Source organism: Salmo salar, chromosome 08 (genome assembly GCF_965601325.2).
Source record: "Salmo salar chromosome 08, fSalSal1, whole genome shotgun sequence".
Lineage (NCBI taxonomy): Eukaryota > Metazoa > Chordata > Actinopteri > Salmoniformes > Salmonidae > Salmo > Salmo salar.
The window spans coordinates 23,602,106-23,614,997 of NC_138298.1; the positions used below are offsets into that span (position 1 = coordinate 23,602,106).

Consider the following 12,892-nt stretch of genomic DNA (forward strand, 5'->3'; position numbering starts at 1 on the left):
CAGCGTACTTCCCAAACGTCAGTTTTTACGACACGCCAACGTATTAGGAAGTAACTGAAAGCAGCGCTCCAATTGTTTGAAATGTCAAAGCATGTTGTAAAATACCTAATAGGAGATAACGTATTCATTTTTTGATTAATATGTACTTTAGTAAAGTCAATCATACTGTAATTGGTGTGCTAAGGGGAAATGCATGCATACAGCCACAGACCCCACTATTAGTGTAGCCTACAGCCTTTGCTTACTCTTGGTCTTCTCCTTTTTACAGTTATAACCACTTGCCCTACTTTTTAGTTTGATAATTGTTTATCATTTGTAGTTAGTATGAATGTTTAACATTCTTGGTATGGGAAAAAATCTGCCGTTTTGCTGGAGATGCAGCAACCTCCAGATTGCAGCAAACTATGGATGGACTCATGCTTGCATGCACTGTAATGAGTGGCCAGGCATGAAAGAGGAGAAGATATATTACAATGAAGAAATATCAGGACTGGCAACTCTGTTGTTCATTCACACAAATGTTGGTTCATCTGCTCTCTCTGTCTGTCTGGTCCTTCTGCCTGTCCAGCTGAGAAAAATAAGACAGAAAGAAAAAATAAATCAATTGACTTAGCGCAATTAGGCTGTTCCTTGACCCACAAGCAGTGCCTCTCATTAGGATCCTCATTTGTGGAGCGGTTTCAGAGGCATTAGACTGGTGCATAATGCGCAACATCTGCCCTGTTAGACTTGCACAGACAGACACATGGCATTTATACTGTATGAATCAGCTTTTCTCTTCTCCTCTGCCTGCCTCCCAACAAAGCTCATTGTTTAATGGAGATGGTGACCAATCATCCATTTAGGAGCCTGATTCTGGATCACTGGAAAAGGGGTTTGTTCCCCACTTCATATCATTACAGAGGAGGACAAACGTCACCAGTGACTTTCTATGGGGTCCCGGTCAGTGATTAGATGTATGACTAATTCAGGCCCATTACATCCAGATATCAGGTGCATGCAAGGTTAGAAATAAATTGCCACTCTATGGCTGCTTTCACACAGGCAGCCCAAGTCTGATCTTTTTTTCCACTAATTGGTCTTTTGACCAATCACATCAGATCTTTTCACATCAGCTATATTTCAGAGCTGATCTGATTGTTCAAAAGACCAATTAGTGAAAAAAAAGATCCGAATTGGGCTGCCTTTCTAAATGCAGCCAATGTCATCCACAAACACCCAAAGTAAATATGATTAAACAACAATTACAACATCCTGTGTAAAAGGAGCAATGTCATTTTAGTGATAAATATAGGCCTATTTTATATGACATAATACCTCACATCCAGAAAACATGATCCAATGTTTTTGGCAGAAGCCCCCCTATTCACACACATCCCCTTTTCATGTTATTTGGCCCTCATCGTTTCCAATACAGGTTACATTACTGCAACATGTTCCACCATGTTTTGACAGTGTGTCTTACACGGTCTCTGAGGATGTCTGGAGCAGTGTGTGTCTCCCCTTTTAAGTGTTTGTTGTCTGTCCTCTTAATGACAGATTCATCTACATCTGAGGAACATTTTAGGCACATAAAACGCAGCTCTCAGCCAGATCCTTTCATCTCACCACTGATGTGTGCTTCCTGCATTTGAAAATAAAAAATACTTTTTCAAGTCCTGACTGACTGAACACAAACTCTTGTCGTCTTTTGATTTGGCTCCCGTTCGTCTTTCATCACACCGTTTTAAGATGTGTGACAGGTTATATAGTTTTATTTAAGTTCATTATTCTGAGAAAAACAGGTGTTCCCGTGTGCAGTGTGTGTGTGCCCAGTTCTTTCCGGGTGCAATATACTGCCTGTGAGTCATCCTGAAATGTTAGTTGCCTGGAGATACATTTAGAAGAGAAATACATCCAGTATACCGTCTCTTTATGTTGTCCTCCTCCTCTCCTGTCAATTACAGACTAGTGTCTTGTGACAGACTGTTTCATAAATGTAGCACATGGTTTTGGGTGCAAAGATTAATTATACAGGACTTGTGTGTTATTTTCAGGCTTACTGTGAATTAAGTGCATTGCATTGTCACTGTAAATTGATGGAGCATAAGAAAATCCCTCCCATAGCATATGCAGTGATATATAAGTCAGAAGAACATTATTTTAAAGATGTTAAATTGACTCTAGTCTTGTGAGTCGAGTGTCTTTGAGGCCCCTCAGCCCTAATTGCCACCAGTGTTCTGATGTGACGAGCCAGCCCATAAAATGAGTAGGCTTTACACTGTGGCAGTCCCAATGAGCATACTGTTCTCTTGCCTTCTCTCTCCACAGAGCCACACAGACAGAGAACAGTGAATAAAATCAAATCAGCACAGAGGTGGAGAAACGACACAGAATCTTGATCATGCAAATGCCTCCATCTGCATGAAAAATTCAGGAAACAAGTGACAAACACTTGGTTGGCTGAGGAGGAGTGAGGGAGGAAGGGAAGCCGAGCCTGGAAGGGAGCGACATTCCGTGGAGAATTCTGGGGAAGTATAATTGTCTCCGCCTGCCACCTCAGGTAGGAGGACTGTCGTCTGCATAATAACGTTACCTTTGATTCCAACTGAGGGAGGTGAGAACCAACAGAACGAACAGGGGGCTTACGATCACACTGACTAAAGAGTCACAAGTCGTGTTGCCTTTGAAGAAACACAGGAAGTACAAGTGTCAGCTGTGATGTCAATTTGAACTCTGTTTAGCGGAATGTCTCTCTCATTCCGGAATGGAAATGAGATTCCAACCTGTGAGAGCACTGAGTCTCATATGACATCGCAGTCACTTTGCTGCTCCACTGAGGGCTCTGTTCTCTGAGATGGGTTTCATTACAGAAGTGTGGGTGGCCAGTCTGATGAATATGGATGGGTGGATATGACATTGGGTGGCTTTTTAACGTGAAAGGCTGTATATAATTCACTTTTCTTTTTAATATCTGCACATATTCATGCACTTGTATTTTTAATATCTGCTGAGAATGTTGGATATATTGTAGGTTGTGACAGTGTGGAAAAAATTATACACTGCAGCTAGTTTTCTCAACTGGACTAGAGAATGATATCAGTCGCTCAGTCTTGACGTCAAGCATGAGCCATTCTCATGTTCAACCTTGTGGGACCTCGCGCCTCAAGTCTCATAATACCCAATGACAGAGAGGCCATTGATTCCCCCCTCCTCCCCCCTCTTCACCCCTCTCCCACACTAAACCTATCTGTGTACCTAAATCAGACAACTACAGCGCCGCGTCCCAACCCCCCCTCCCCCCCCACACACACACATCCCCACATCCCCCCGGCACAAGCCCATCAGTTCAGCCCCGGTTCTGGTCCTCTGCTTGACTCCCATCTGATGACCTTCTGAGCCATCCTCAGCAGACAGGCCCTGCTCATAATGGGAGGATTGATGAGAGGAGAGCCAACTTCCTGGGGGCCACCGTGGGAGGGGAGCGTAGTGTCATGAGCCCCGGGCCCAAGCTTACCCATGGCTCACCCATGTGGCGTGCCACTCCCCCCTGGTATAGTGTGGGAAAGAGGAGTCTGAGTATTTCTCCCAGGGCTCTGCATTGGTAGGCCTTGTCTTGTTCTTGGCTGGGTACTGACTGACTGAGAGGGCATAGCAAGGTAGTGAGGTTGTGTTTGAGTTCGCTTTTCCCTCGAGAGGTAGCATCTAGGGCCTGGCGGTCAGATACTGTACAAAGAGAGAACATGTGACGACTTCACCGTGGAACAAGGCGCACGCTATTGAAACTATGGTTTATCATCTTTTAGGTCTTTGTTACGCTAAAGGGTACATACATTTGAATTTAGTCACTTTTTTTGACAGCACCCCTTTTGATTTGAACAAAACCTTCCATACATATTATGTAGAAGTGGTCAGAAAGTTAGTTTTTAGACCTGAACGCCAAAACATTCAAGAGATAAAGGTGCTCAATAAATGTTCAGATAGGTTGATAACCCTGTTTCTAAGCTGTAAAAGTATATCAAACTCAACTGTTTATCTTTTCCAGTGATAAAAACATGGATGTCTCATGGTATGGTGGGGTATGCAAAATGGGTCAACTCTGAGCACATCTATCTCCTGAATGTTTTGGCATTCAGGTCCTAAAACTCACATTCTGACCACTTCCTCCATGGACAAACATGTACAGTATGGAAAGTTGAATTTTTTTATCAAAAGGGATGCTCTCAGAAAGCAATTGAATTCAAATGGATTTACCCTAAAGCGAGGAGATAAAAATACACTGTATATAATGTCTGAGATGGAAATAGATATACAGGTATCTGCCAAAATGAAGGAAACACCAACATAAAGTGTCTTAATAGGGTGTTGGGCCACCACAAGCTGCCAGAACAGCTTCAGTGCACCTTGGCATAGATTCTACAAGTGTCTGGAACTCTGCTGGAGGGATGTGACTCCATTCTTCCATGAGAAATTCCATAATTTGGTGTTTTGTTGATGGTGCTGGAAAACGCTGTCTCAGGCACTGCTCCAGAATCTCCCATAAGTCTTCAATTTGGTTGATGTCTGGTGACTGAGACACACAGACACACCCTTTAAACCCTCTATGCTCCTTTGAGACCCCTCTTTCAAAGTTACTGAGATCTCTTCTTCTAGACATGGTAGCCAAAATAATGGGTAACTGGGCATTTTTATAGCCTATATGACCAAGTGATCAAGTGTTTTCTTTATTTTGGCAGTTACCTGTATATTTGGAGAGAAAGAGATGACAGATACACTACTGTCAGGCGCGCGTGACATAACACTTAAATTACACTCAACATAGACCTTGGGATTCAGGCATGTGCAGTACAAGCCTAGTTCATGAAACTTCCAAGTAATGAACAATGAACCCCATGAGGTTGGCGGCACCTTAATCGGGGAGAACGGGCTCGTGGTAATGATTGGAGCGGGATCAGTGGAATGGTATCAAATACATCAAACACATGGTTTCCAGGTGTTTGATGCCATTCCATTTGCTCTGTTCCAGACGTTATTATGAGCCCTCAGCAGCCCCCACTGCAGTGAACATATTACATCAGAGGTGAGGTGATCATACTGAACATTCTCACAGGTTCAGAATGTCACCGAGCCCCCGGCCAAACAGCCCAGAATGTCCTTGCAGAGAGCAGTCAGTCAGAGCAGAATTAGAGCAGGTGTGTGTGTGGTGCTGATCGTGGTCCCTCCCCTTTCCGCTCCCCTCTGCCTTCCATGACATGATCAAATTGACCTTTTTCTCAGTGAGAACTGCTGCTTCCCAGACAGATGGACAGAAACCCAGCGTAGAATGGCCTTGTAGAGGCTGTGATAGCTAACTGCCATCCCCGGGAGAGGGCCTCCAACTCTGGGTTCAATAGCTCATCATCAATAACCCCTCTGGGTAATTAGTGAGAGGTAGGGTCCTGTCATGGGGACAGATAAACCTATACTCATTTAGTTTTGTGCTCTTTTTCAGTAAATGAAGGAGCTTTATAATATATTTTTAATCCAGATGTCAAACTGAAGAAGGGCTGAGCTTGGACATTCTCCTTACCACTTGCTGAGTAACTTTAATTAGTTGAACTGCCTGTGTTTATAAGCGTAATCAAATTAGACATCCGTGCTTGACAATATGCTAATGGAAGACGAGGTGGCGACTTCACACCAACATGGATGTCTCCAGCATCATTAGTGTAGCCGTTTAATATGTCACAACACTAATCAGCCCTATCATTAACAGTTTGTTTGACATGATGAATAAATTGGGGGAAGAAAAATCACTTTCAAAGCCATATAACATTATTGAGGCCCTTTGAAGCTATCAAAGAGACCCATATCATTATATTATACCCCCCCCCCCCCGAGTTGTAGCACTTCTATTTTCTGGACAATCCTTAAAAGGCCTGTTTTGTTGCTCACGGAGCTATGTAATATCTTCTTTAATTAGCTGGATTTAAGCTCTATCTCCCTAACAAACAGGCATATGGTCTTTATCCTCCCATGGCCTTGGCCCAACCAATGAATATGCATATCCTGGGACCGGAGTTAGCTTGTTACCCCCAGAATGAATTCAGCACAAGTCTAATCCCTGATCTATTATTTACCCCTTGACCAAACATGTGAGTGGGGCTTCTTCTTCCAGACGCTCGACTTGATAGAAATGACTGCCTTGGGATTCCACTCTCACTAGGTCCAAAAGTAGAGACTGAGAAGCCAGTCACTGACTGCTCTCTCTCTCTCTCTCTCCGCCCTCCTCTCTTGACTCTTGAGATGCCTCAGTCAAACGTTGATCAGCAAACCCCTGGTAAAAACAAGTGCACAGTGAAACATTAATGAGAGACAGCACACTTCAGATGATCAGCAGAGGGACACAACTTAGGAAACATGTGGGGAACATGGGGAAACATCAGTGTCCTCAAGCATTCCTTCCTTCCTCCTGCTGGACTGGAGCAACTTGATGCACTAGTTTGAATTCTGAAGAATCTCACTCATCTCAAAGCCCTTTTGGTGTGTGTGTGTGTGTGTGTGTGTGTGTGTGTGTGTGTGTGTGTGTGTGTGTGTGTGTGTGTGTGTGTGTGTGTGTGTGTGTGTGTGTGTGTACACGCTTTACTATAGTCCTCACAAGAATAGTAAACCAATTACAATTCAGAGAAGTGAGGACATTTTTCGGGTCCCCACTTGTAAAAATACTATTTTAGGCATAGGGGTTAAGGTTAGGGGTTAGTGGTTAGGTTTGGAGTTATAGTTGGGGGTAAAGGTTAGGGAAAATGAGATTTAGAATTGGAATCAATTCTTGGTCCCCAAAAAGTCCTCAGAAGTATAGTAAGACATAGCTGTGTGTGTGCGTTGGTGCGTGTGCGTGGATGCGGTTGAGCGAAATTTGAGTTTGTTCACCATAATGTGAACTGAAAAAATATTATGTGGGTACTGGGTACAGAATTTGTAAACATTGAAACGAAGTTAAGTCAACTTTGGGGTATAACTAGCATCACCTTGAAAGCTGGATAGGGCCTATACAAAATATCTGATAACATTGTTCGATGTAATAATTATTGTTTTATGAATTTGGAACCTTTTAATATTTCAAATATTTAGTTTATTTAATAGAGAATTAATTTCCCCATTATGAAATATTTTGATAATACCTCATTTAGCTTACAAACAACCATTTCCCATAAACAAACAGAACAACAGGTTACAGTAGGCTATTTATCGGTATCCTATCGCTTACGGGAAATACAAGTACAAGTGTTTCGTAAATTCTAAAAGGCTAAGCACCTCGCCATGATTTTTCATGTCCGCAGGGTAGGGGTTTAGTCGAGTTGGCGCATTGTCACACACAGATGTGCCTCTTTACCCTGACACAACACCGTGACGGACTCAAACTCAAGACCCACAGTCACTCAGGTTACATTCACAAGGCGTATAACAGCCCCGAGAGTCCTGTCAGATTGTGTACCGTTCGAGCCCAACTTCCACAAGCCACTTTCCTAATTCTCCAACCAAGCCGTATCGTCCGCAACGTGTCCTCGGAGCATACAGCTGATTTAGCATAATAAATATCGGAGAGAGCCCGGGTCGGAACTACGGAAAACTGTCTTCTCCTCACAAGCATAGGTTTATTCGCCTTTTCCCGAAGACGCTGTCAGCGATTTCCCTCGGCATCTCCTGGTTCACGTTTTGGAAAGGGGACAGTCGTGCCTCTGCCTGTATTCATATCCCGAGACCGACGGTGTGTTCCAAAGCAACGTATTCTGTTCTGCTCTGACAAGGAACGTATTTTCTCAGTGAACCAGACAGTGTTAATTTCTCAGGATCAAAACCTGAAACGAAGACGGGTCTCCGTTTTCAATCAAATGTCATAAAACTCTTATTGCGCACAACGAGTCAATACTTTTCTTGTAGGGACGAGGCCGACTTTTTAATTACTTCAGATTGTAATATATCAGGGGAGAATTCCCCCACTTGAGGGCGAAATCAGACATTCGAGGACGGCAAGTCGAGAGCGCCAGGACCCGGGTCTTCCATATACAACATGCAGAAATGGTAAATATGATTTTGAAACTGTTTACCCATTCAAATGAATCCCTGCATCAGGTATGGAGCTGGATTACAAACATTGATATAACTTTTTCTAACCGGCGCCTGGCCTGCGTGGCCTATTATTGCCCCAAGAAAGTTGTAAATAATTAATGCACACAAATAATTCATGCATTCATGATATTTTGTTTACTCTTTCCACATACTTTACAAATATGATATTTTGTTTTGAATATAGGCAATATTTAGAATAGGCTTTTATAGACTGTTATTATAATACAACTTCTATTTAGCCTACCTTATGTGAACTTTATTCAATCAACATGTTGGTGGCCCGTATAAAACCCCCTCACTGCAACGCACATTATTATAACATTATTATTACTTATAATAAATGAGAAGGAATATTATTTTAGGCTTTACAATTGTGTTGTTTTTGTGTTTCTTGAGCTTGAAAATGGAGCTGTGTGATTTTACCCCAGGTGCCCATTATTGAGCACAGTCAGACAGACAGTTTAACCATACTGAAACTTTTTACAAAATGTCCCGAACATATAGCCAGACCTGCAGACCCCCCCCATCCACGGCCAGTGATAATTGTCACGATGTCACTTTCAGATCGTGTTGATTGTTAGAGCGTGCATAACGATTATACAGGGACCATTTTCACTGTCAACTACTCACTGCAGTCTTTGGCCTACACAATGTAGCATCCCTTTGATTAAACCAATGATGATAGAATACACAACAAAACAAAATGCTATTTTAAAGATGACACCATGTAAAGCAATGTAAAACATCACCAATAGTACATTTCTGTGTATATTTACACACTGCTATATCAAAAACGTATCATAAGAAAAATGTTCCCACTATATTGCATTCTCAATTTTAACCCTTTCCAAACAGAACTTTATAATTTTGGAAACATTTCCAGATGATGAATATATTCCTGTGTTACATATTTAACATGCACGTAGTACTAATGGGTTGAAATACTTGAACAACTTTTGAAGTGACTTTTAAGTGATTAATGTGTGATACAGTGATACTCGTAGCTCTTGGCTTGGGTTCATTTGGTTTCCTAGAGTGTACCAGGAACATGTGCAGCTTCCTAAAACCAAACAAACACATAGCCTACAATTGTGATTTTGATGTTATTATAAGATGTTTTCAGTTTTATTAAATACAGTAGTTTTTAGGTGTTTTTATGTCATAACTTGAGGGCCAACAAAAATTTAAAAAATGGTGTGTATTAGAAAAACTATTTTTGCAACAGCTGGTTGAGTACATGTATACAATCTAAAATACACTGTATTGTTGAAGACTTAACAATTTACAATGTATTAGCGCACAGTGTTAATACATTCTCTCTGTCATGCATTCCTGTAGCCTACGTGTGTGTCTATGTGGCCTTGGTTCCACCTCCCCTAAAAGTCGAGCAATCGGAGTTGGGCAGAGCAGAGCAGAACACAGAGGCATTTCATGCCAGAGTAACACATTTCTACATGGACATTTGTGAAGGGTAGAGGAGTTGGGAGAGAGGTAGAGAGAAAAAGATCACAGGCCCCTTCTACACCACAGAAAAGAGCCTGTTCCCTCCTTCACTTTGACTGCTCCACTCAGTTTATGGGTTCAGCGCTTTACATAATGTTTAGTCCTAATCTGGGGAGCCTGAAAGTGATGTTTCATGGATGTGCAAGGGCTACAGTCAGAGAATGCCAATTTGCATTCCAGGAGTATTATTTGATTACTTTTATCTGCTGCTGCTACTAGCCTGGGCCCTTTCGCATGCATTTCATCTCGCCTGCCATGTCGCAAGTCGACACACCGTCGTTCCTCTCTCTCTCTCTTTCTCTCAGTCGAGGTTCAGACAAGGAAAGGAGAGGGGAAGTAAAGTAGAGGAAGGAAGAGAAGGAGAGCTAAAAAAGGAAGGAGATGGGGGGAAGAGATAAAGAAAATAAGACAAAAGTAGAAGATGGAAAAAGACAGTAAAAGTGATACATTGAACGAAGAGTGAAGGGAGGGGAGAAGAAAATGAAGAAGCGGGAGCACTTCTTCCATGTAGCAGACAGAGAAACTCAGGGCCAGAGTTGTCAGACAGCAGCAGCGGTGGGCTGGGATTCCTCTGGGCCTTGACTGAGGAGTTGGAGAGGGGAGCTGCTGGTTAGCCTTGAAGAGGGGAGCTGCTGGTTAGCCGGTTCAATAATCTCATGGACAGGTAGGGCCAGTCTGGACCCCCTGAGGGCCAGTGTTAATGAAGAGCAGGGCTGCTTTGTGCTCTCCTGCTCTGACCCCGCGCCGCCTGTCCCCACCGCCTGGATCATTTGATCTCTCCCTCTATTCTTTTCTCTCCTCTTTAAGGAGTTTTTATGGTATTTTTTTCCCTCTCTCCCTCCTTGTTCTCTCTTCATTGAGACTGGAAGGGTGTTAAGTGATGAGGTTGAACCGATTAAAAATATGGCAGTGTTTTCTCTCTCATTTGAGTGTCTTTTATGATGAGAAGGGATTGTGTGTGTGTGCGCGCGCGTGTCGGTGTATGTGTGTGTGAACCGACACCTTATGTCTCCATGTACACTTTTTGCAGTCACCAAGATACTTTTGTCAACAAAGGGCAGGAGACAGATAGAGGGAGGGAAAGAAAGAAAGAAAGAAAGAAAGAAAGAAAGAAAGAAAGAAAGAAAGAAAGAAAGAAAGAAAGAAAGAAAGAAAGAAGAAAGAAAGAAAGAAAGAAATAAAGAAAGAAAGAAAGAAAGAAAGAAAGAAAGAAAGAAAGAAAGAAAGAAAGGGAGGGAGGGAAAGAAAGTGAAGTGTGTCGCCCATACAGGTAGCTACTGCTTCTGCCCGTTTTGCTCAAACAACCCAGAAACACATCAACAACCCAGAAACACATCAACAACCCAGAAACACGTCAACAATGCTCTTGTTTACTCAGTGGAGGGGTGGAACACCATGCCAAACACATACACACTTTTGTATTGCTCTCCTTGTGTGGACCAAATAATTGATTCCTATCCAAAATCCTATTTTCCCTATCCCTAAATCTAGGGTGTGAATCTCCCAGTCAGACACCCCATGGAGTCCGTCTATAGGTGTCTGTTGTGGGCAGGATTGAGTGGAAGCTGCTTCAGGCTTTGGGTCTTTATTACTTTATTACTTGCCTGATGTCTCATTTTGCTCTATCTTTCCACATGAAGTGTATGGTTCAGTACATCTTAAGCAATGTTTTTGTTGTAATTTGGCTCCTCCCCAGCTTTTGTAGAATCACAACATTTCACATTGACAACCTCCCTTCAAATCAAATCAAATCAAATGATATTTGTCACATGAGCCCAATACAACAGGTGTAGACTTTACTGTGACCTAACCTTAACCTTACCCTTTCCTTAACCTAACCTTAACCCTAAGCCTAACCCTAACTCTAAAGCTATACCTACTGTAACCCTAACCTTAATTCTAACCCTAATTGGTCCCGTGTGGCTCAGTTGGTAGAGCATGGTGTTTGCAACGCCAGGGTTCTGCGTTCGATTCCCACGGGGGACCAGTACGGGGGGAAAAAATGTATGAAATGTATGCATTCACTACTGTAAGTTGCTCTGGATAAGAGCGTCTGCTAAATGACTAAAATGTAAATTGTAACCCTAAACCTAACCCTGTAAGCCTAAAATAGCATTTTGTCTTGGGGGATCGGTAAAATGTCCCCCATGTCCGAATTTTCGTGTTTTACTATCTTTGAGAGGACTTCTAGTACCCACAAGGATAGTTAAACAAAAAACACACACAGCCTGATATCTCCCTGTTCCTCTCCACTCGTCCACTCTTCTAATAAAGCCTTGGTGTTAGCGATAGTGTGTCTTGGCAATGACAGAAAAGGTCATATTTTGAGAGAAAGGGGTTCTGAAGGTCTTGGTGGCTGGAGACAAAAGCCTTGAAAAGGACACTGAAACCGAAGCTGCAGGCATTAGGACTAAACAAAGACACTGTGAAATCTTAAAACAAATTACATCTCAGGCAGTAACTTAATAAAAAGCACAGTGGGAGATTTACTTGATTTAAAACAATATACATTTGGTAGACATTAATTACATTTTTACCCCAGTGCGGAGGGAAAGAAATCAAATACACACATACACTTGCATAGACTTTCTCCAATTCCCTCTTAAGACATTCTACCATTTGGACAGACTTTTCCACCCCAGGTTTCAAAGTATAATAAGTGAAATGATCGTTTTTACATGAAGATTTAAGATGTGTTTTGTCTTGTAGTCGTAATTGTCCTCTAGTTAATATCTCCGTGAAGAGTTTTAAAAGGACAATACCGTCGCTGTGTTACGGAGTGGGATTCAATCAGTGGACTACAACGGAATCAGATCACAAGCCGAGTCTTAAGACTAGAAGCTGGGAGAAATGTTTGAGCTGTAAAATGACACTTGTGTGTGTGTACAGTTAAGTATTTCTCAAAAAATGCAATGAAGCATACACATACAGGACTAGTCACTTCCTTAAAGTGAGGTTAGTCTAGACGTTGTATGTATCCCAATTTAATAATACATTAATACGTTTCAAATTGGTGAGTAACGTTAAGTAATCAAAGGAGAACTCAACTAACTGTTCTGTTTTACAGTAAAGGTTTGGACTATTGCTTTAAACATGCACAGGGCCTGTGCATTACACTCCCACAAACTCTTTATTTGTTCAAGAGGAGAAATGATAGCACCCATTCAGACCAACTGCGGTGCTGCTGAGAAATACACGACTGCGCGGTATATATTTTATTTTACCGTGTCACGGAACACACAGTCACCATTCCTTTACGATTCGGGTGTAATTTTGCGCTGGTCCTAATTGATTTTGCACA

General features: G+C 42.2%; 1 protein-coding gene across 1 annotated transcript in view; it reads left to right on the forward strand.

Annotated features, from left to right (window-relative positions):
• Positions 1–7,292: 7,292 nt before the first annotated feature.
• The window catches only part of LOC106595273 (zinc finger protein basonuclin-2), a 586,672-nt gene continuing 581,072 nt past the window's right edge, over positions 7,293–12,892 (forward strand). The window contains exon 1 of the mRNA XM_082978466.1: positions 7,293–8,040. Coding sequence (XP_082834592.1) covers positions 8,038–8,040 — 3 coding nt within the window. The 5' untranslated portion in view covers positions 7,293–8,037. The remainder of the gene's footprint in view (positions 8,041–12,892) is intronic.